General features: G+C 42.0%; 1 protein-coding gene across 6 annotated transcripts in view; it reads left to right on the top strand.

Moving 5' to 3' along the window:
• The window catches only part of LOC124046291 (unconventional myosin-VI-like), a 102,746-nt gene that overhangs the window by 11,466 nt on the left and 68,349 nt on the right, over positions 1 to 22,931 (top strand). For all 6 annotated transcript variants that reach the window (XM_046366485.1, XM_046366484.1, XM_046366483.1 and 3 more), the window contains exons 2-9: positions 683 to 825; positions 15,383 to 15,452; positions 18,872 to 18,945; positions 19,315 to 19,444; positions 19,647 to 19,752; positions 20,977 to 21,032; positions 21,134 to 21,231; positions 21,496 to 21,660. In XM_046366485.1, the coding sequence (XP_046222441.1) occupies positions 709 to 825; positions 15,383 to 15,452; positions 18,872 to 18,945; positions 19,315 to 19,444; positions 19,647 to 19,752; positions 20,977 to 21,032; positions 21,134 to 21,231; positions 21,496 to 21,660 (816 nt within the window). In that variant the 5' untranslated portion in view covers positions 683 to 708. The remainder of the gene's footprint in view (positions 1 to 682; positions 826 to 15,382; positions 15,453 to 18,871; positions 18,946 to 19,314; positions 19,445 to 19,646; positions 19,753 to 20,976; positions 21,033 to 21,133; positions 21,232 to 21,495; positions 21,661 to 22,931) is intronic.

Raw genomic sequence — 22,931 nt, 5'->3', positions numbered from 1 at the left:
TCATTGTTAAGCCACCATCAACAGCTGGTACATGCTTGGCTCCTTCAGTTCACCCACTAAAATCATTTTTGAAATATAATTGGTCTCAAAATAGGCCAAATAGTAACTATTCGTAACTAACTTTAGGTGACCAGAAATGGCCCCCTGTATATCTAGTTAGTCCTTGATAGACAGTGTAATTGCACCATTGTTAGCAGCACTCAATAACTATTTTGCCAAGCAAAAACTGCACTTCATTCTTGATTGTACACTTTCAGTTTGTGAGAGCAAACCATTGACTCCCTTCTGGTGTCAAAATGACTCAAGCTCTGCTCTCAAGTGGAGAGTATCTCTGGAGATGTACCTAGGACCTGTTCCCTCTATATGGCAAATCCACTTTTACAATCAAGGGAATAACAAGATAATGGAAAACAAGCACAAGCTAGGGTTGCACACACTTACATGGTTGGATGAATGTTGGCATACAATTTTGTATATGTCTATACTGTTTATCCAAATGAAGTATGGAGCATGGCATGTTTATTCAATCAGGGATGTACAGAAGGTAGACTTGTAGGTAGATGAATAGCTTCATACTTTATTAAACTACCCCACAAGGGGAAATTCAGTAGTATTTTGTTGTTGGCATGCATATCATCAGGCTTCTACCTCCTGACTCTTCTCCTCTCTCCATGTTGTGCAGAGCCCACAGGGTAGCTATAGTTAGCCATGGAGGATGGGAAACCAGTGTGGGCGCCCCACCCCACCGATGGGTTTCAACTGGGCATGATCGTGGACATTGGAGCTGGCGCCCTCACCATCGAACCATTCAACCGGAAGGGCAAGGTCAGTCAGACTCGGCACAGTTTAGAACACGTGTAAAACCCATTCCATGGAGGGCCGAGTGTATGCAGGTTTTAGCTTCTCCCTTGTACGTATTGATCAATTAAGGTTATTGATTATTTAGGAACTCCCCTCACCTGGTTGTCTAGGTCTTAATTGGACACAAATTGAAAGGAAATAACAAAAAACAGCATATACTCGGACTCAGCCCTCCATGGAATGAGTTTTACACCTGTGATTTAGAATGCGTCTGCTTATGTTCTGTATTACATACGCGTCACACAATCACTCCAACCTGTATTTTATTTATTCATATTTTTTTGTATTGCTTTTTTACCCCTTTTTCTCCCCAATTTCGTGATATCCAATTGGTAGTTACAGTCTTCTCCCATCGCCCAATCATTGTTATTGGGTTACTAGGTGAATAACGTAATGTCGTAATTAGGGCTGTGACGATACCAGTATCGCAATATTTTTTACAAGGCAAAAATTAAAACACGAAGCAGACCAAACGCTTTGGTCCTTTAAAAACCTGCTGTATGTCAAATATTGTGTGCTAAAGCTTGGAAAATAAACTAAATGTGACTGGATTTCAACATGTTTGTTTTCAACATTAAGGCTGTTTTCCAAAGAAGTGATATCCACTTTATTTATTGTTTCCTTGCCACGATACTAACGAGTATCATGATGCTGGTATCGTTCCGGCCCTAATCGAAAACCTAAACTCTGTTGAACCTAGGTTCATTTCAAGAGCTGAATTTGCTACCACATGATGGTATCAGTGTGGGTTAGATTCTTGGCTGGTACACTGCAGCATGTTCCCCTTTCAGAAAGCACTTGACCTGAATTACAGAGATGTTTGAACAGATAATATGATAAATGTAAAGTATGTAAAACAGTCCTGCGCTATATCAGTGTCACTAACAGAGGCAATCAATAAGTAATGGGAGCAACAGCAGCAGAAGGTGTGGTGATTGCGTTACCTGGCGGGAAAGGTCATTAGAGGAAAAAGAGCCACCTCATGCACTATACCTTATGTCACTCCCCAGTGCATTGCTTTCACTGAATGAATTCATCAAAGCCTGAGTGTATATACAGTTGAAGGCAGAAGTTTACATACACTTTAGCCAAATTGCCTTTAAATTGTTTAACTTGGGTCAAAAGTTTTGGGTAGCCTTCCACAAGCTTCCCATAATAAGTTGGGTGAATTTTGGCCCATTCCTCCTGACAGAGCTAGTGTAACTGAGTCAGGTTTGCAGGCCTCCTTGCTCACACACGCTTTTTCAGTTCTGCCCACAAATTTTCTATAGGGTGGAGGTTAGGGTTTGTGATGACCATGCCAACACCTTGACTTTGTTGTCATTTTGCTACAACTTTGGAAGAATGCTTGGGTTCATTGTGCATTTGGAAGACCCATTTGCGACCGAGCTTTAACTTCCTGACTGATGTCTTGAAATGTTGATTCAATATATGCACATAATGTTCCTACCTCATGATGCCATCTATTTTGTAAAGTGCACCAGTCCCTCCTGCAGCAAAGCACCCCCACAACAAGATGCTGCCACCCCCGTGCTTCACGGTTGGGATGGTGTTCTTCAGCTTGCAAGCCTCCCCCTTTTTCCTCCAAACATAATGATGGTCATTATGGCCAAACAGTTCTATTTTTGTTTCATCAGACCAGAGGACATTTCTCCCAAAATTACGATCTTTGTCCCCCATGTGCAGTTGCAAACGGTAGTCTGGCTTTTTTATGGCGGTTTTGGAGCAGTGGCTTCTTTCTTGTTGAGAGGCCTTTCAGATTATTTAAAAAAAAATATATTTTTTATTTTACTAGAAAAGTCAGTGAAGAACAAATTCTTATTTTCCATGACGGCCTAGGAACAGTGGGTTAACTGCCTTGTTCAGGGGCAGAACGACAGATTTTTTAACTTGTCAGCTTGGGGATTTGATCTTGCAACCTTTTGGTTACTAGTCCAATGCTCTAACCGCTAGGCTACCTGCCACCCTATTATGTCGATATAGGACTCGTTTTACTGTGGATATAGATACTTTTGTTTCTGTTTCCTCCAGCATCTTCACAAGGTCCTTTGCTGTTGTTCTGGGATTGATTTGCACTTTTCGCACCACAGTATGTTCATCTCTCGGAGACAGAACGTGTCTCCTTCCTGAGCGGTATGACGGCTGCGTGGTCCTATGGTGTTTACACATGCGTACTATTGTTTATACCGATGAATGTGGTACCTTCAGGCGTTTGGAAATTTCTCCCAAGGAAGAACCAGACTTGTGAAGGTCTACAGTTGTTTTTCCGAGGTCTTGGCTGATTTCTTTTGATTTTCCCATGATGTCAATCAAAGAGGCACTGAGCTTGAAGGTAGGCCTTGAAATACATCCACAGGTACACCTCCAATTGACTCAAATGATGTCATTTAGCATATCAGAAGCTTCTAAATCCATGACATCAGTTTCTGGAATTTTCCAAGCTGTTTAAAACACAGTTAACTTAGTGTATGTAAACTTCTGACCTACTGGAATTGTGATACAGTGAAATAATCTGTTTCTAAACAATTGTTGGAAGAATTAATGGTGTCAAGCACAAAGTAGATGTCCCAACCAAATTGCCAAAACTATAGTTTGTTAGCAAGAAATGTATGGAGTGGTTGAGAAACGAGTTTTAATGACTCCAACCTAAGGTTATGTATACTTCCGACTTAAACTGTAGCTAGCTGACAGCGTGGTTAGTTAGCTAACTCTTGTTCATATTGGCAGTTTGAAGTGACTCAAATATAATTGTTTTGCATATCAGATTCAAATCTTCTTCTTTTTTGTCCTGCAGTCTGAACAGCCAAAAAGCAAATGGAATCAGATATTTCAAGCCAACCTTTGTAGGTGGTTTGAAATAAGATACAAATCTGAATCCTGGTCATGTAACTTGTCTGAAAGGTCCAATCTGATTTATTTTCCCTCAAGTGGGTTTTAGACTAATATTTGGCATATCTTGCTGCTTGCTAGTGATTCTGTTGACAGTTTTGAGAAGAACATGTGGTAGCCAACTAGCTTGTTAATTGTGTACAAATAAATGACTGAATGTGCAAGCTAAACATTTGACTGCTGTGGCTAGAAAAAAATGACTTGTTTATAATGTTGGATCTTCTTATGCTTTGAGTCTTTAAAAGTGTTCTTACACTATGATTTTGAACATTCAAAGCTTGGAAACGGCCATGGAAGGCATTGTTGTCACCTTAGCTTGCTACATAACTTCGGAGTGATAGGATGCACGAGCACCACCACCAATCAGGCTAAACCACTGTACACACACACGTTGTTACTATGACAACTAGCATAGCCATGTCAGCAAATGAGTGCTGTCTGAACACACACACACACACACACACACACACACACACACACACACACACACACACACACACACACACACACACACACACACACACATCTGATTTGATCACTTCTAACATACTGTTTGGACAGTCAGTATTCCAGTATTTTCAACGGTAAAGGAAAGGTTCACCCATTCTTAATATTATATCTGAATGATGATCTATCGATTCCCTGGGTAAATTCATGTGTATTCTGATAGTCCCAAAATATTATCAAAGGAAGTTTGTTCTGAAGTGTCTCTCCTATATCTGAGAGATATAAGAAAGATCAGGAAACATTTGTTCGTTTTTATTTGTTACAGGTATTTAACCCTATATGTTTGGCAACAGGCTCCATATACAGTGCATTCTGAAAGTATTCAGACCCCTTCACGTTTTCCACGTTTTGTTACGTTACAGCTTTATTCTAAAATTTATGAAATTGTTTTTTCCCTCATCTACACACAATACCCCATAAGGAGAAAGCAAAAACTGTTGTTTTTAAAAATATTTTTGAAAATGTATTTAAAATGTCAAACTAAAATATCACATTTACACAAGTATTCAGACCCTTTACTCAGAACTTTGTTGAAGCAGCTTTTGGCAGCGATTACAGCCTTGTCTTCTTGGGTATGACGCTACAAGCTTGGTACACCTGTATTTGGGGAGTTTCTCCCATTCTTCTCTGCAGATTTTCTCAGGTTGGATGGGGAGCGCCACTGCACAGCTATTTTCTGGTCTCTCCAGAGATGTTAGATCGGGTTCAAGTCCGGGCTCTGGCTGGGCCACTCAAGGACATTCAGACTTGTCGCAAAGCCACTCCTGCATTGTCTTGGCTGTGTGCTTAGGGTCGTTGTCCTGTTGGAAGGTGAACCTTTGCCCCAGTCTGAGGTCCTGATTGCTCTGGAGCAGGTTTTCTTCACGGATCTCTATACTTTGCTCCATTCATCTTTCCCTCGATCCTGACTAGTCTCCCAGTCCCTGCTGCTGAAAAACGTCCCAACAGCATGATGCTGCGACCACCATGCTTCGGTACAGACGCTACAGACAGACGATTGCAGATTCCACGGGGTTGGGATTTTAAGGGCTGCATTATGAACAAGACTTTATATTACCCTCCCTGTTTACTTTTATCCTTAACCAGAAACCATTATGAACTGTTTAACAGCAAAACAGGCCCAGAACCAGTCATTAAGGGATACAGGGCCTAATTGAACAACTTTCACTGCTCACTTCTGCTCATTAAATCACAGCTCTGCCTATGACCCTCTGTCAGCCCGGGGCTAGAGCATCCTGGCTATGTCTTGTTAGTGGGGAGTAATGCTCCCATTGTTGTTGGGGTTGGCAGCTCTTTATTAGCCGCTGCACACAAAGCTTATTCTGTTTTTGCTTACATCCTGTTTGTGCCAGTGGGGTAAGCAGCTTAGACATACATATACACACAGACGCGCACATACCTATACATACGTAGAGCTCATAAAATTATCTGGGCAGGAGTGGGTTTAGGCCTGTCACAGTGTGTATAAGGTGTCGTGAGTATGTAAATACACGGCTGTGTTCCCACAGTAACAGTACAGAATCAAGTCTGAGCTCATATCGCTAGCCAGGACACACACAGCTCATATCCTGTTTCCCTCCCACTAAATTATTCATCAGCCTGCCATGTCCCTGGCCTTGTTTCTCACACAAGCAGCTTGTTCCTTTCAATTTACAGTGCCTTCAGAAAGTGTTCATATCCCTTGACTTATTCCACATTTTGTTGTTACAGTCTGAGTTCAAAATGGATTAAATGGGATGTATTTTCTTACCCAGCTACACACAATACCCAATAATGACAAAGTGAAAACATGTTTTACATTTTTTTGCACATTTATTGAACATGTAAATACAGATCTCATTTACATAAGTATTCACACCCCTGAGTCAATACTTTGTGGAAGCACCTTTGGCGACAGTTACAACTGAGTTGTTTTGGTTAAGTGTCTAAGAGCTTTGCAGACCTGGATTTTACAATATTTGCCCATTATAATAATAATAATATAATATATGCCATTTAGACCTGGATTTCATGTGTGCATACATTCTATATTTCCCGCCCATTCATTCTACCAACTGAGCTACAGAAGGACCATACATTCATTCTTAAAAGGATTCTTCAAGATGTTTAAGCCTATTTTTAAGTCAAAACCGTAACTGTGCTTATACAGTGGGGCAAAAAGGTATTTAGTCAGCCACCAATTGTGCAAGTTCTCCCACTTAAAAAAAATGAGAGGCCTGTAATTTTAATCATAGGTACACTTCAACTATGACAGATAAAATGAGAAAAGAAATCCAGAAAATCACATTGTAGGATTTTTTATGAATTAATTTGCAAATTATGGTGGAAAATAAGTAAAAAATGAAAATACTGCCCCCTAGTCACAATAGGTTTTAAGAATAACAGATTACAGACGGTAGGCAATTAAGGTAACTGTTATGTCAACTTAGGACACTAAAGAGGCCTTTCTACTGACTCTGAAAAACACAAAGTGCAATGCTTGAAGCACAGCGAAGAGCTGCTGGCAAAACGCACGAAAGTGCTGTTTGAATGAATGCTTATGAGCCTGCTGCTGCCTACCACCGCTCAGTCAGACTGCTCTATCAAATATCAAATCATAGACATAATTATAACATAATAACACACAGAAATACGAGCCTTAGATCATTAATCTGGTCGAATCCGGAAACTATAATTTCGAAAACAAAACGTTAATTATTTCAGTGAAATACAGAACCGTTCTGTATATTATCTAACGGGTGGCATCGCTAAGTCTAAATATTGCTGTTACATTGCACAACCTTCAATGTTATGTCATAATTACGTAAAATTCTGGCAAATTAGTTCGCAATGAGCCAGGCGGCCCAAACTGTTGCATATACCCTTATTCTGCGTGCAATGAACGCAAGAGAAGTGACACAAATTCACCTGGTTAATTAATATTACCTACTAACCTGGATTTCTTTTAGCTAAATATGCAGGTTTAAACCTGTGTATTGATTTTAAGAAAGGCATTGATGTTTATGGTTAGGTACACGTTGGAGCATCGACAGTCCTTTTTCGCGAATGCGCACCGCATCGATTATATGCATCGCAGGACACGCTAGATAAACTAGTAATATCATCAACAATGTGTAGTTATAACTAGTGATTTTGATTTGTTTTTTTATAAGTAAAGTTTAATTATCGCCAGCAACTTACCTTGGCTTCTTACTGCATTTGCGTAACAGGCAGGCTCCTCGTGAGGCAGGTGGTTAGAGCGTTGGACTAGTTAACCGTAAGGTTGCAATATTGAATCCCTGATCTGACAAGGTAAAAATCTGTCGTTTTGCCCCTGAACAAGGCAGTTAGCCCACCGTCCCTAGGCCATCATTGAAAGTAAGAATGTGCGGCAGGGTAGCCTAGTGGTTAGAGCATTGGACTAGACATCTACATTTTACATTTAAGTCATTTAGCAGACGCTCTTATCCATAGCGACTTACAAATTGGTGCATTCACCTTATGATATCCAGTGGAACAGCCACTTTACAATAGTGTATCTAAATCTTTTAAGGGGGGGTGAGAAGGATTACTTTATCCTATCCTAGGTATTCCTTAAAGAGGTGGGGTTTCAGGTGTCTCCGGAAGGTGGTGATTGACTCCGCTGTCCTGGCGTCATGAGGGAGTTTGTTCCACCATTGGGGGGCCAGAGCAGCGAACAGTTTTGACTGGGCTGAGCGGGAACTGTACTTCCTCAGTGGTAGGGAGGCGAGCAGGCCAGAGGTGGATGAACGCAGTGCCCTTGTTTGGGTGTAGGGCCTGATCAGAGCCTGGAGGTACTGAGGTGCCGTTCCCCTCACAGCTCCGTAGGCAAGCACCATGGTCTTGTAGCGGATGCGAGCTTCAACTGGAAGCCAGTGGAGAGAGCGGAGGAGCGGGGTGACGTGAGAGAACTTGGGAAGGTTGAACACCAGACGGGCTGCGGCGTTCTGGATGAGTTGTAGGGGTTTAATGGCACAGGCAGGGAGCCCAGCCAACAGCGGTTTGCAGTAATCCAGACGGGAGATGACAAGTGCCTGGATTAGGACCTGTGCCGCTTCCTGTGTGAGGCAGGGTCGTACTCTGCGGATGTTGTAGAGCATGAACCTACAGGAACGGGCCACCGCCTTGATGTTAGTTGAGAACGACAGGGTGTTGTCCAGGATCACGCCAAGGTTCTTAGCGCTAGGGGAGGAGGACACAATGGAGTTGTCAACCGTGATGGCGAGATCATGGAACGGGCAGTCCTTCCCCGGGAGGAAGAGCAGCTCCGTCTTGCCGAGGTTCAGCTTGAGGTGGTGATCCGTCATCCACACTGATATGTCTGCCAGACATGCAGAGATGCGAGTCGCCACCTGGTCATCAGAAGGGGGAAAGGAGAAGATTAATTGTGTGTCGTCTGCATAGCAATGATAGGAGAGACCATGTGAGGTTATGACAGAGCCAAGTGACTTGGTGTATAGCGAGAATAGGAGAGGGCCTAGAACAGAGCCCTGGGGGACACCAGTGGTGAGAGCGCGTGGTGAGGAGACAGATTCTCGCCACGCCACCTGGTAGGAGCGACCTGTCAGGTAGGACGCAATCCAAGCGTGGGCCGCGCCGGAGATGCCCAACTCGGAGAGGGTGGAGAGGAGGATCTGATGGTTCACAGTATCGAAGGCAGCCGATAGGTCTAGAAGGATGAGAGCAGAGGAGAGAGAGTTAGCTTTAGCAGTGCGGAGCGCCTCCGTGATACAGAGAAGAGCAGTCTCAGTTGAATGACTAGTCTTGAAACCTGACTGATTTGGATCAAGAAGGTCATTCTGAGAGAGATAGCGGGAGAGCTGGCCAAGGACGGCACGTTCAAGAGTTTTGGAGAGAAAAGAAAGAAGGGATACTGGTCTGTAGTTGTTGACATCGGAGGGATCGAGTGTAGGTTTTTTCAGAAGGGGTGCAACTCTCGCTCTCTTGAAGACGGAAGGGACGTAGCCAGCGGTCAGGGATGAGTTGATGAGCGAGGTGAGGTAAGGGAGAAGGTCTCCGGAAATGGTCTGGAGAAGAGAGGAGGGGATAGGGTCAAGCGGGCAGGTTGTTGGGCGGCCGGCCGTCATAAGACGCGAGATTTCATCTGGAGAGAGAGGGAGAAAGAGGTCAGAGCACAGGGTAGGGCAGTGTGAGCAGAACCAGCGGTGTCGTTTGACTTAGCAAACGAGGATCGGATGTCGTCGACCTTCTTTTCAAAATGGTTGACGAAGTCATCTGCAGAGAGGGAGGAGGGGGAGGAGGATTCAGGAGGGAGGAGAAGGTGGCAAAGAGCTTCCTAGGGTTAGAGGCAGATGCTTGGAATTTAGAGTGGTAGAAAGTGGCTTTAGCAGCAGAGACAGAGGAGGAAAATGTAGAGAGGAGGGAGTGAAAGGATGCCAGGTCCGCAGGGAGGCGAGTTTTCCTCCATTTCCGCTCGGCTGCCCGGAGCCCTGTTCTGTGAGCTCGCAATGAGTCGTCGAGCCACAGAGCGGGAGGGGAGGACCGAGCCGGCCTGGAGGATAGGGGGCATAGAGAGTCAAAGGATGCAGAAAGGGAGGAGAGGAGGGTTGAGGAGGCAGAATCAGGAGATAGGTTGGAGAAGGTTTGAGCAGAGGGAAGAGATGATAGGATGGAAGAGGAGAGAGTAGCGGGGGAGAGAGAGCGAAGGTTGGGACGGCGCGATAACATCCGAGTAGGGGCAGTGTGGGAAGTGTTGGATGAGAGCGAGAGGGAAAAGGATACAAGGTAGTGGTCGGAGACTTGGAGGGGAGATGCAATGAGGTTAGTGGAAGAACAGCATTTAGTAAAGATGAGGTCGAGCGTATTAGTAGCTAGTAGCTGGAAGGTTGCAAGTTCAAACCCCGAGCTTGACAAGGTACAAATCTGTCGTTCTGCCCCTGAACAGGCAGTTAACCCACTGTTCCTAGGCTGTCATTGAAAATAATAATTTATTCTTGACTGACTTGCCTGGTTAAATAAAGGTAAAATTAAAAAATGAACTGACTTGTCTAGTTAAATAAAGGTGTAAAAAAAAAGATATTACTCAAAATACTCCAAATTGGTGAAGTGAAATTAAAAAATGACTTATTCAAATAAATAAATAACGCAAAAGTGCACCATGATGACCAAGGAGCTCTCCAAACAGGGCTGGGACAAAGTTGTGGAGAAGTACAGATCAGGGTTGGGTTCTAAAAAAATATCAGAAACTTTGAACACCCCACGGAACACCATTAACCTCTCTAGGGTATATGGGACTCTAGCGGCAACAAAATAGGAAAAATAGCCAAGGAGGGTGAATACTTTCGCAAGCCACTGTATTTTATAAACTGTCAGCAGAGTATCTAGCAAGCAACAAGTTATACCAAATAAATCAGATTTGTCCCATGGCCAGGAATCAGATTTGTATCTTATTTCAAACCACCTACGAAGGTGGCTTGAAATATCTGATTCTATTTGCCTTTTGACTGTTCAGACTAGAAAAAATAAAGAAAATATTTGAATCAGATGTGCACTTCAAAACAAGAAATTTAATAAACTATAGTTTTGGCAAGTCGGTTAGGATATCTACTTTGTGCATGACACAAGTAATTTTTCCAACAATTGTTTACAGACAGATTATTTCACTTATAATTCACTGTATCACAATTCCAGTGGGTCAGAAGTTTACATACACTAAGATGACTGCCTTTAAACAGCTTGTAAAATTCACAAAAATTATGTCATGGCTTTAGAAGCTTTTCATTTGAGTCAATTGGAAGTGTACCTGTGGATGTATTTCAAGGCCTACCTTCAAATTCCGTGCCTCTGCTTGACATCATGGGAAAATCAAAAGAGATCAGCCAAGACCTCAGAAATCAAATTGTAGACCTTCACAAGTCTGGTTCATCCTTGGGAGCAATTTCCAAATGCCTGAAGGTACCATGTTCATCTATACAAATAATAGTGCGCAATTATAAACACCATGGGACCACGAAGCCGACTGGTTCCCTCTCCTAGAGATGAACGTACTTTGGTGCGAAAAGTGCAAATCAATCCCAGAACAACAGCAAAGGACCCTGTGAAGATGGTGGAGGAAACGGGTACAAAAATATCAATATCCACAGTGAAACGAGTACTATATCGACATAACCTGAAATGCCGATCAGCAAGGAAGAAGCCACTGCTCCAAAACTGCCATAAAAAAGCGGCACATCGGGACAAAGATTGTTATTTTTGGATGAAAAGGGGGAGGCTTGCAAGCCGAAGAACACCATCCCAACCGTGAAGCACAGGGGTGGCAGCATCATGTTGTGGTCGGTGCTTTGCTGTAGGAGGGACTGGTGCATAATTTTCCTTCATTATGATGCCATATATTGAGGCAACATCTCAAGACATCAGTCAGGAAGTTAAAGCTTGTTTGCAAATGGGTCTTCCAAATGGACAATGACCCCAAGCATACTTCCAAAGTTGTGGCAAAATGGTATTGGAGTGGCCATCACAAAGCCCTGACCTCAATGCTATAGAAAATTTGTGGCAGAACTGGAAAAGTTTGTGTGAGCAAGGAGGTCTACAGCCTGACTCAGTTACACCAGCTCTGTCAGGAGGAATGGGCAGAAATTAACCCAACTTATTGTGGGAAGCTTGTGGAAGGCTACCCAAAACGTTTGACACAAGTTAAACAATTTAAAGGCAATGCTACCAAATACTAATTGAGTGTGTGTAATCTTCTATCTCACTGGGAATGTGATGAAATAAATAAAAGCTGAAATAAATCATTCTCTCTACTATTATATTTAAATTTCATGTTCTTAAAATAAAGTGGTGATCCTAATTGACCTTATTTGGAATGGAATTTGTACTAGGATTAAATGTCAGGAATTGTTTGAAAATTAGTTTAAATGTAATTGGCTAAGGTGTATGTAAACTTCTGACTTCAACTGTGTATATATATGTATATGTGTGTGTGTATTTATATATATATGTGTATATTCACTACCTGTCAAATGTTTCTTTATTTTTACTATTTTCTATATTGTTGAATAATAGTGAAGACAAACTATGAATTAACACATATGGAATCATGTAGTAGCTATAAAAGTGTTGTGCAAATTCAAATATATTTTATATTTGAGATTCTTCAAACCCTTGCCTTGATGACAGCTTTGCATTATCTTGGCATTCTCTCAACCCGCTTCAACTGGAATGCTTTTCCAACAGTCTTGAAGGAGTTCCCACATATGCTGAACACTTGTTTGCTGCTTTTCCTTCACTCTGCGGTTCAACTCATCCCAAGCCATCTGATTTTGGTTGAGGTCGAGGGATTGTGGAGGCCAGGTCATCTGATGTAGCACTCCGTCACTCTCCTTCTTGTTCAAATAGCCCTTACACAGCTTAGAGGTGTGTTGAGTTATTGTCCTGTTGAAAAACAAATTATATTCTGACTAAGCCCAAACCAGATGGGATGGCGTATCACTGCAGAATGCTGTGGTAGCCAGTGTCACCAGCAAAGCACCGTTACACCATAACACCTCCTCCATGCTTTACGGTGGGAAATACACATGCGGAGATCATCCGTTCACCCACAACGCATCTCACAAAGACATGGTGGTAGGAATCAAAAATATCCGGTCTAATGTCCATTGCTCGTGTTTCTTGGTCCAAGCAAGTCTCTTATTCTTATTGGTGTTCTTTCGTAGTGGTTTCTTTGCAGCAATTTGACCATGAAGGCCTGATTCACACAGTCTCCTCTGAACAGTTGATGTTAAGATGTCTGTTACTTGAACTCTGTGATGCATTTTTTTGGTCTGCAATTTCTGAGGCTGGTAACTCTAATTAAAGTATTCTCTGCAGCAGTGGTACCTCGGGATCTTCCATTCATGTTGCGGTCCTCATTGGAGCTAGTTTCATCAAAGCGCTTGAATGTTTTTGCAACTGCACTTGAAGAAACTTTCAAAGTTCTTCAAATGTTCCATTTTGACTGATCTTCATGTCTTAAAGTAATGGACTGTTGTTTCTCTTTGCTTATTTGAGCTGTTCTTGCCATAATATGGACTTGGTATTTTACCAAATAGGGCTATCTTCTGTATACCCCCCTACCTTGTCACAACACAACTGATTGGCTCAAACGCATTAAGAAGGAAATAAATTCTACATTCACTTTTAAGAAGGCATACCTGTTAATTGAAATGCATTCCAGGTGACTACCTCATGAAGCAGGTTTAAATAATTCCAAGAGTGTGCGAAGCTGTCAGTAAGACAAAGGATGGCTATTTGAAGAATCTCAATATAAAGTATATATTGATATAACACTTTTTTGGTTACTACATGATTCCATGTTATTTCATTTTTTTGATGTATTCACTATTATTCTACAATGTAGAAAATGGTTTAAAAAATACAGAAAAACCCTTGAATGAGTAGTGTATATCTATAAACACTGCTCAAAAAAATAAAGGGAACACTTAAACAACACAATGTAACTCTAAGTCAATCACACTTCTGTGAAATCAAACTGTCCACAACACTGATTGACAATAAATGTCACATGCTGTTGTGCAAATGGAATAGACAACAGGTGGAAATTATAGGCAATTAGCAAGACACCCCCAATAAAGGAGTGGTTCTGCAGGTGGTGACCACAGACCACTTCTCAGTTCCTATGCTTTCTGGCTGATGTTTTGGTCAATTTTGAATGCTGGCGGTGGTTCACACTAGTGGTAGCATGAGACTGAGTCTACAACCCACACATGTGGCTCAGGTAGTGCAGCTCATCCAGGATTGCACATCAATACGAGCTGTGGCAAGAAGGTTTGCTGTGTCTGTCAGCGTAGTGTCCAGAGCATGGAGGCGCGACCAGGAGACAGGCCAGTACATCAGGAGACGTGGAGGAGGCCGTAGGAGGGCAACAACCCAGCAGCAGGACCGCTACCTCCTCCTTTGTGCAAGGAGGAGCAGGAGGAGCACTGCCAGAGCCCTGCAAAATTACCTCCAGCAGGCCACAAATGTGCATGTGTCTGCTCAAACGGTCAGAAACAGACTCCATGAGGGTGGTATGAGGGCCCGACGTCCACAGGTGGGGGTTGTGCTTACAGCCCAACACCGTGCAGGACGTTTGGCATTTGCCAGAGAACACCAAGATTGGCAAATTCGCCACTGGCGCCCTGTGCTCTTCACAGATGAAAGCAGGTTCACACTGAGCACATGTGACAGACGTGACAGAGTCTGGAGACGCCATGGAGAATGTTCTGCTGCCTGCAACATCCTCCAGCATGACCGGTTTGGCGGTGGGTCAGTCATGGTGTGGGGTGGCATTTCTTTGGGGGGCCGCACAGCCCTCCATGTGTTCGCCAGAGGTAACCTGACTGCCATTAGGTACCGAGATGAGATCCTCAGACCCCTTGTGAGACTATATGCTGGTGCGGGTGACCCTGGGTCCCTCCTAATGCAAGACAATGCTAGACCTCATGTGGCTGGAGTGTGTCAGCAGTTCCTGCAAGAGGAAGGCATTGATGCTATGGACTGGCCCACCCGTTCCCCAGACCTGAATCCAATTGAGCACATCTGGGACATCATGTCTCGCTCCATCCACCAACGCCACGTTGCACCACAGACTGTCCAGGAGTTGGCGGATGCTTTAGTCCAGGTCTGGGAGGAGATCCCTCAGGAGACCATCCGCCACCTCATCAGGAGCATGCCCAGGCGTTGTAGGGAGGTCATACAGACACGTGGAGGCCACACACACTACTGAGCCTCTTTTTTACTTTTTTTAAGGACATTACATCAAAGTTGGATGAGCCTGTAGTGTGGTTTTCCACTTTAATTTTGAGTGTGACTCCAAATCCAGACCTCCATGGGTTGATACATTTGATTTCCATCGATCATTTTTGTGTGATTTTGTTGTCAGCACATTCAACTATGTAAAGAAAAAAGTATTTAAGAATATTTCATTCATTCAGATCTAGGATGTGTTATTTTAGTGTTCCCTTTATGTTTTTGAGTAGTGTATATCTCCTAAATTCAACTAGAACATGTTATGAGACATAAATAAATGGTCTGGCTCTTAGTATACCGCTACTGGTGGAGGACTTCTCATTAAAATGTTTAGATGGTGTAAATGTTTATAACATAAGTGCTTTTGATGTTGCAGACCTTTCTTGCTTCTATGAACCAAGTGTTCCCTGCTGAGGAGGATGTCAACAAACATATGGAGGACAACTGTAAGTTCACACATTACTTTTGTCTATCCTCAAGTTGGCTTGACTGGAATGGACTTCATGTTGGTGTATGTAACTTAATGTGCAGATGTTTTTAAAGACATGCTCCGGTACTTGGGTGGCTAAGATTATTATTTTTAAACCTCCCGCTTTGGGCTAGAGATGTCAATGTGTAGTTCATACAGTGGTTTCTCCACTAAAAGATTTTGCGATTATGCTGCAGGACTTAGAGGTCATTTGTGGTTTAGTACGGTACTCTGCGTCACCACTTCATTGCTTCATACCAGCACAACGGGGAGTTAGAGCACTGATTATGCTTTCGGGGCCTACTGTGTCTCTGACAATGATTGGGTGACATAAACCTAAATAGAAACTGATAATTGTGCACGACTTCAGTATTACTTACTAAAACTGTTGTTACACTAAGGTTTTTATTCTTATATTTTGTGAAGATTATTTTGCTCTTACTGTAGCCAACTCCTGGCCGGTCGTGTTATTTATTTTGAAAACAGGTTTTCAAACACTTGTGGCCCGATTAGCAGGACAATAGACTCTTAATAGCCTGGCTACTGTAGGTGTGAACTTCCACCTGCCTGCAATGTATTAAATTCTTAAGTACTCTGAAGTGTTACATTTCTAACTCAAAACAGCAGTACAGTGTTTCTTCATCAATATCTTTATGCTTTTGTTAATATAATTATGATAAAAATACTCTTTCAAAATGCAGATATTAATTTAGTTATGGTTCCATAACAAATTTCTATGGGAATAAATATCACTGAATTACAGAAATATTGGAACAAAGTTATCTAATGAAGGTAAACAAATGGTTGCTTACTGGAAAATACTCTTTCAAACACACACAGTCACATTGTACAGCGCCATTATATCTATTAGCAGGTAGCTGGAGGATAGACTTGCCTAGAAGGAGGGTAGGGGAGAATTCTATCGTCAAATGTATTTCTAAGTTAGGTTGGCTGTATCACAACCGGCCGTGATTGGTTGCAATTTCAGTTTAATCCACCAGAAAAGACCAAACAAATAATACAACAAAAACTATTATGTATCACATCTTACTGTGATTGGGAGGCACATAGGGCAGCGCACAATTGGTCCAGCGGTAGAAACAGAAATAAATGTTTTGGCCTTTACTATTTTTGCCTTTATTCAGATTACAATCGCTCACTTTGTTTTTTGAATACCAAATCACCTCCAAAATATTGTTATACAGTGTGGCAAAAAAGTATTTAGTCTGCCACCAATTGTGCAAGTTCTCCCACTTAAAAAGATGAGAGGCCTGTAATTTTCATCATAGGTACACTTCAACTATGACAGACAAAATCCAGAAAATCACATTGTAGGATTTTTAATGGATTTATTTGCAAATTATGGTGGAAAATAAGTATTTGGTCAGCTACAAACAAGCAAGATTTCTGGCTCTCACAGACCTGTAACTTCTTATTTAAGAGGCTCCTCTGTCCTCCACTCGTTACCTGTATTAATGGTACCTGTTTGAACTTGTTATGAGTATAAAAGACACCTGTCCACAACCTCAAACAGTCACACTCCAAACTCCACTATGGCCAAGACCAAAGAGCTGTCAAAGGACACCAGAAACAAAATTGTAGACCTGCACCAGGCTGGGAAGACTGAATCTGCAATAGGTAAGCAGCTTGGTTTGAAGAAATCAACTGTGGGAGCAATTATTAGGAAATGGTAGACATACAAGACCACTGATAATCTCCCTCGATCTCGGGCTCCACGCAAGATCTCACCCCGTGGGGTCAAAATTATCACAAGAACGGTGAGCAAAAATCCCAGAACGACACGGGGGGACCTAGTGAATGACCTGCAGAGAGCTGGGACCAAAGTAACAATGCCTACCATCAGTAACACACTACGCCGCCAGGGACTCAAATCCTGCAGGGCAAGATGTGTCCCCCTGCTTAAGCCAGTACAAGTCCAGGCCCGTCTGAAGTTTGCTAGAGAGCATTTGGATGATCCAGAAGAAGATTGGGAGAATGTCATACTGTCATACGGTCAGATGAAACCAAAATATAACTTTTTGTTAAAAACTCAACTTGACGTGTTTGGAGGACAAAGAATGCTGAGTTGCATCCAAAGAACACCATACCTGCTGTGAAGCACGACTGATCTGTGTAAAGGAAAGAATGAATGGGGCCATGTATCGTGAGATTTTGAGTGAAAACCTCCTTCCATCGGCAAGGGCATTGAAGCTGAAATGTGGCTGGGTCTTTCAGCATGACAATGATCCCAAACACACCGCCCGGACAACGGAGTGGCTTCGTAAGAAGCATTTCAAGGTCCTGGAGTGGCCTAGCCAGTCTCCAGATCTCAACCCCATAGAAAATCTTTGGAGGGAGTTGAAAGTCCATGTTGCCCAGCAACAGCCCCAAAACATCACTGCTCTAGAGGAGATCTGCATGGAGGAATGGGCCAAAATACCAGCAACAGTGTGTGAAAACCTGTTGAAGACTTACAGAAAATGTTTGACCTCTATCATTGCCAACAAAGGGTATAAAACAAAGTATTGAGATAAACTTTTGTTATTGACCAAATACTTATTTTCCACCATAATTTGCAAAAAAAAATCATTAAAAATCCTACAATATGATTTTCTGGATTATTTTCTTCTTCTAATTTTGTCTGTCATAGTTGAAGTGTACCTATGATGAAAATTACAGGCCTCTCATCTTTTTAAGTGGGAGAACTTGCACAATTGGTGGCTGACTAAATACTTTTTTGCTCCACTGTATACAATTAGGGTGTAGAAATGTTATGCTCTTAGTGTAACCTTTATTTAACTAGGCAAGTCAGTTAAGAACAAATTCTTATTTACAAGGACATCCTACCATTTCCTCCCAGTTGGGGAATTTAACCCCTGTCCCGCACAACACAGGGATTCTTTAGCTAAATAGCCAAGTACTGTAGCCTACTCCCAACTGTCACGTTGTACAGCACCATATTTTCCTTTCCATCCTAACAGAAACCCAGAGGGTTTTTAGTTTTTCTTGAATTAGAAACCCCGTAATATTAAGCCAATTAATGAAGCAAAATTCTTAAAGGTTTTAAATGTTCCAGTACAGCTGCTATTGATGGCTATCAAATGCTTCTCAAAGGTGCCCTCTGTTGGTCAAACTAGCACTAACTAGCATTAATGGTACCAGTGGTTGGCACTTAAATAACGTTCCATAGAATTCTGCGGCACCATGCAAGCTGTGCCGCCATGCAAGCTGCACATACAGTATCTGCACATATGTGACATAGTGAGCAGTTTTTGGGGACCACTTCTGGCTCGTGAGTGCTACTTTCACAACTACTGGCTAAAAAGTATTCAAAAGTACCAGAGAATCTCTTTTAAAAGATGCTTTCTCACGAGTGACTGTTTTTCTCTCTTTCAGGTTCTCTTATGTACCTGAATGAAGGCACACTCTTAAACAACGTCCGAGTGCGGTATAGTAAAGACCAGATTTATGTAAGATGTCCTCATCTCATTACAAATCAATTGTAGATTCATCCTAGGCCTTTAAGATAGACCATTCTCTTCCTGTAAGAGACATCTGTTGGTCATAGGCCTGGTTGTGAAATTCAGATGCTCTATCTCTCGGGTGTCAAACTCATTCCACTGAGGGCAGAGTGTCTGTGGATGTTTTTTTTTTTTTCTTTTCAATTAGGCCTAGACAACCAGGTGAGGGGAGTTCTTTACTAATTAGTGACCTTCATTTCTCAATCAAGTACAAGGGACGAGTGAAAACCCGCAGACACTCGGCCCTCCATGAAATGAGTTTGGCCACGTGTGCTCTAGCTCATGTGATGATTAAAAATGTGACTTTTTGCTACACAGACTTATGTGGCCAACATCTTGATTGCGGTGAACCCTTACTATGACATACCCAAACTGTACGCTCCAGAGACCATCAAGTCTTATCAGGGCCGGTCCCTGGGCACTCTACCACCTCACGTCTACGCTATCGGTGAGGGCAGACATCTCTATTACATCAGTGGCTGCTATACTGCCTGGTTACTGGTCATAAATGTAGTGTGTTTAAATGTAAAGCAATGGCTACATTTGACATACATTTGAATAAAGCCTAGGACTATGTCATGTAAAAGTGTTGCCAAAGCATCAGATCATTACTTGTTTGATTGTGTTTTCTTTGGCTTTCTGTCTTTCAGCGGACAAGGCTTACCGGGACATGAGGGTGCTGAAGATGAGCCAGTCTATCATAGTGTCTGGAGAATCTGGGGCCGGGAAGACAGAAAACACAAAGTTTGTCCTCAGGTCTGGCCTAAAATACTACTGACTGCTATGATCTTGTTAGTTACTACAGACAACCTTTTAAAATATTAAAGAGACTGAGCAAGATAACATTTCACGGCGTAAACAATGGGTCAATTTCCGCAACAATTAAGAGTGTTGTAGCGCGAGACTAAACTTCTCAGCTGTTTTGGTCCTGTAGCTATCACGTTGAAGCAGTATGAAGCTCACCCTTGCATGTGCACAGTAACTCTGTGTGACTCTGGGTCTCAAAAGGCTTTTATTAGTGATTTTGAACAGTCAGCATGCTATTAAATTCAGTTTTCCTGGTTTTGTTTTTCCAGGATGTAGGTTTTTTTCAGGTTTTCGCAAGTCCACATCAATGCTTAAACTACATTAGGAGGCCATTTTTTTACTGGTAGACCATTTTTTTACTGGTAGACATGTTAAGAAGTATTTCCTAATACCTACCATACCGCTGTTATGCTGTGAGCTGTTCCACATGACAACCAGTTGAGAGCTGTGCACTCTTGCCCAACAGATTTTCCGCTCAAAATAGGCAATGTGTACTGTGCGTTCGTGATGAATAATCTACAGACCTAATAGCTTTAGGAATTTCTTTATTTGTTTTATCAATTATTATATAATTGACCTAAACCTAAATTGAAAATAGCATTATTACAATATTTGTATCACTGGCACAAGTGGGCCACTGACGTGGATGATTGACAGACCCAGAGGGTTACTTCAACCCCCCTGGGCCAGCGGGCAGCCCTGTATGTCAAGCCCTGATGTTGTGTAATGATGTTGGTCGTCAGTGTATAAGCCATGTTTTCTGTAATTTCACTGATCTACAAGTAGAGCTGTCAAACAATATATATATTTTTTTTATGCTGTTAATCGCAGGATTTGCTTACTAATCACGATTCAACGCAAATTAGGGATTTGCTCAAATTGAGCTGTAATTTAAGTATTACAAGAATGTTGACGTTAGCAAAATCAGGTAAATTGATTAACGCACACTTTCTTTAACCTCGATGTCAACTTGTTTTGACATCGCATTGTTTTTATCTGTATAGATGATGTATTTGATGTTTTCAGTGTATTTTGAACGTTTTCAGACAATGCGATAAATCATGATGAAAAAATGTGTCCACTCAAATTTGTGTAATTTAACTTGAGTTGATAGCCCTAGTCCAAAGATTAACGTCATATACTGTAGCATCATTGCTATTCTTCATCCTATAGATATTTAACAACATCATACGGAACGGGTCAAGATATTGACGAGAGAATTGTTCAAGGTAGGATTTAACAAATAACTTCACCAATAACTTCCAAATCGTACTTTGGCCATCCAAAGTAGAAGAGATCACAATACTTATTTTGTGCCTGTACATTTCAGCAAACCCCCTGCTTGAGGCGTTTGGAAACGCCAAGACAGTCAGAAATAACAACAGCAGTCGCTTTGGGAAATTTGTGGAAATCCACTTCAATGAAAAGGTTAGCCATCATTTTCTGTGGCTAATGCATTTTCAGCCTAAAAAGGAATTTCTGTATTTTGGTAAATTTCATTGTTGCTTCATTGGCCCGTGTGTGTGTGTGTGTGTGTGTGTGTGTGTGTGTGTGTGTGTGTGTGTGTGTGTGTGTGTGTGTGTGTGTGTGTGTGTGTGTGTGTGTGTGTGTGTGTGTGTGTGTGTGTGTGTGTGTGTGTGTGTGTGTGTGTGTGTGTGTGTGTGTGTGTGTGTGTGTGTGTGTGTGTGACAGAATACAGTGGTGGGTGGCTTCGTGTCCCACTACCTGCTGGAGAAGTCAAGGATTTGCATGCAGAGTAAAGAGGAGAGGAACTACCACATCTTCTACAGGCTATGTGCCGGAGCCTCTGAGGACATCAGACAGAGGCTGCACCTTGACTCCCCTGACAGCTTCAGGGTCAGTGGTACACACACACTATGCATACACAAGCGGGCATACTGCACAATCTAGAGGGTGACCTGTGTATTACTGTGGAGTGTAACTAGAGAGCATCTTTCGATACCAGGTTGGGAGGATGGAAGGATGAGTCCTTTCAAAGAATGCTGCAAATAGCATGTTCCTGTGCTATTCCTGTTCCCCATGCCTGACTGGGTTCTTTGCGAGAGAGCTATTCTGTGTTCCTATCCAAAATAGGAACACACATCTTCCTGGCAAATTCTTCCACCATGATGCAAATTGTGTCAATTGGAAAATTCTATTGTATCATTGGTGAAAATGTTCCAGTGTGTTCTGTTTTAGTCTGACATTTTCCACCAACATTTTTCCCTTTTGACATAATCTTGCTGCCAAGTGGTGTGAAAGTAGTCATAGACAACGATGAGGCTTTCGATTATGTCCACAACTGAACCAGATATATAGGCATACCTCAGTTCAGAAATGTAAATCTATTCTCTATATGACCACTAGATGCCATGTGTGTTATATATAAAATATACAAAAGCCTCTCATTTATATTGTGGAGAGATTCTGCACACCTACTTACCATTTGTTTTTCATTTCTCAGTTTCAGCTGTGCCCCCAGTAAAACTAAGCTCACCTTTGTGAACTTGGGATTTGTAATGTAATTATAATTACGATCAGTGTTCTAGAACCAACACCCACACTAAAGGTGTTAGTGGATTGCCTAAATTAGTTGGTTAATTTCACCTGCGCTCTAAACAACTCTATAATGACACTAATATAATAATATACCATTTAGCTGACTCTTTTATCCAAATCGACTTAGTCATGAGTACATACATTTTATTAAAATATATTTAACCCTTTACACTCATACCCGTATACGGGTTGAAAATGGCAGATTTGATAAGCGCCTAAATTGGAACACAGTGGCTGTACAGTAATGTGCTATACAGGATGTCAGAGCTCAGGGTCTCCGTTTGACAGCTCTGTATGGGTTTTGACTGCCAGACGTTCTGAACTTGAGCACCGCGTGTGACAAGATGTTGCCCCCATCCCTCCCGCTAATTGGGAAAATTTTGCAAATATTTTGTTGTCTGAGTGAGGGAAATACTGTTACGAGGACTCTACGAATAAGTTACGAGGACTCTGCATTTTGAAAGATGACGTGATGATTATAATAATTAGAACTTTGATGTTATACAAGCAAGCCAAGCACCTGTGAGTTCAAATGTGCACTTCATATTTCCATATTTCGTAAAACTCAC

This window comes from Oncorhynchus gorbuscha, linkage group LG10 (genome assembly GCF_021184085.1).
Source record: "Oncorhynchus gorbuscha isolate QuinsamMale2020 ecotype Even-year linkage group LG10, OgorEven_v1.0, whole genome shotgun sequence".
Classification (NCBI taxonomy): Eukaryota; Metazoa; Chordata; class Actinopteri; order Salmoniformes; family Salmonidae; genus Oncorhynchus; species Oncorhynchus gorbuscha.
Note: the sequence above shows the minus strand (reverse complement) of the source record. Positions and strands in the feature narration are given on the sequence as shown.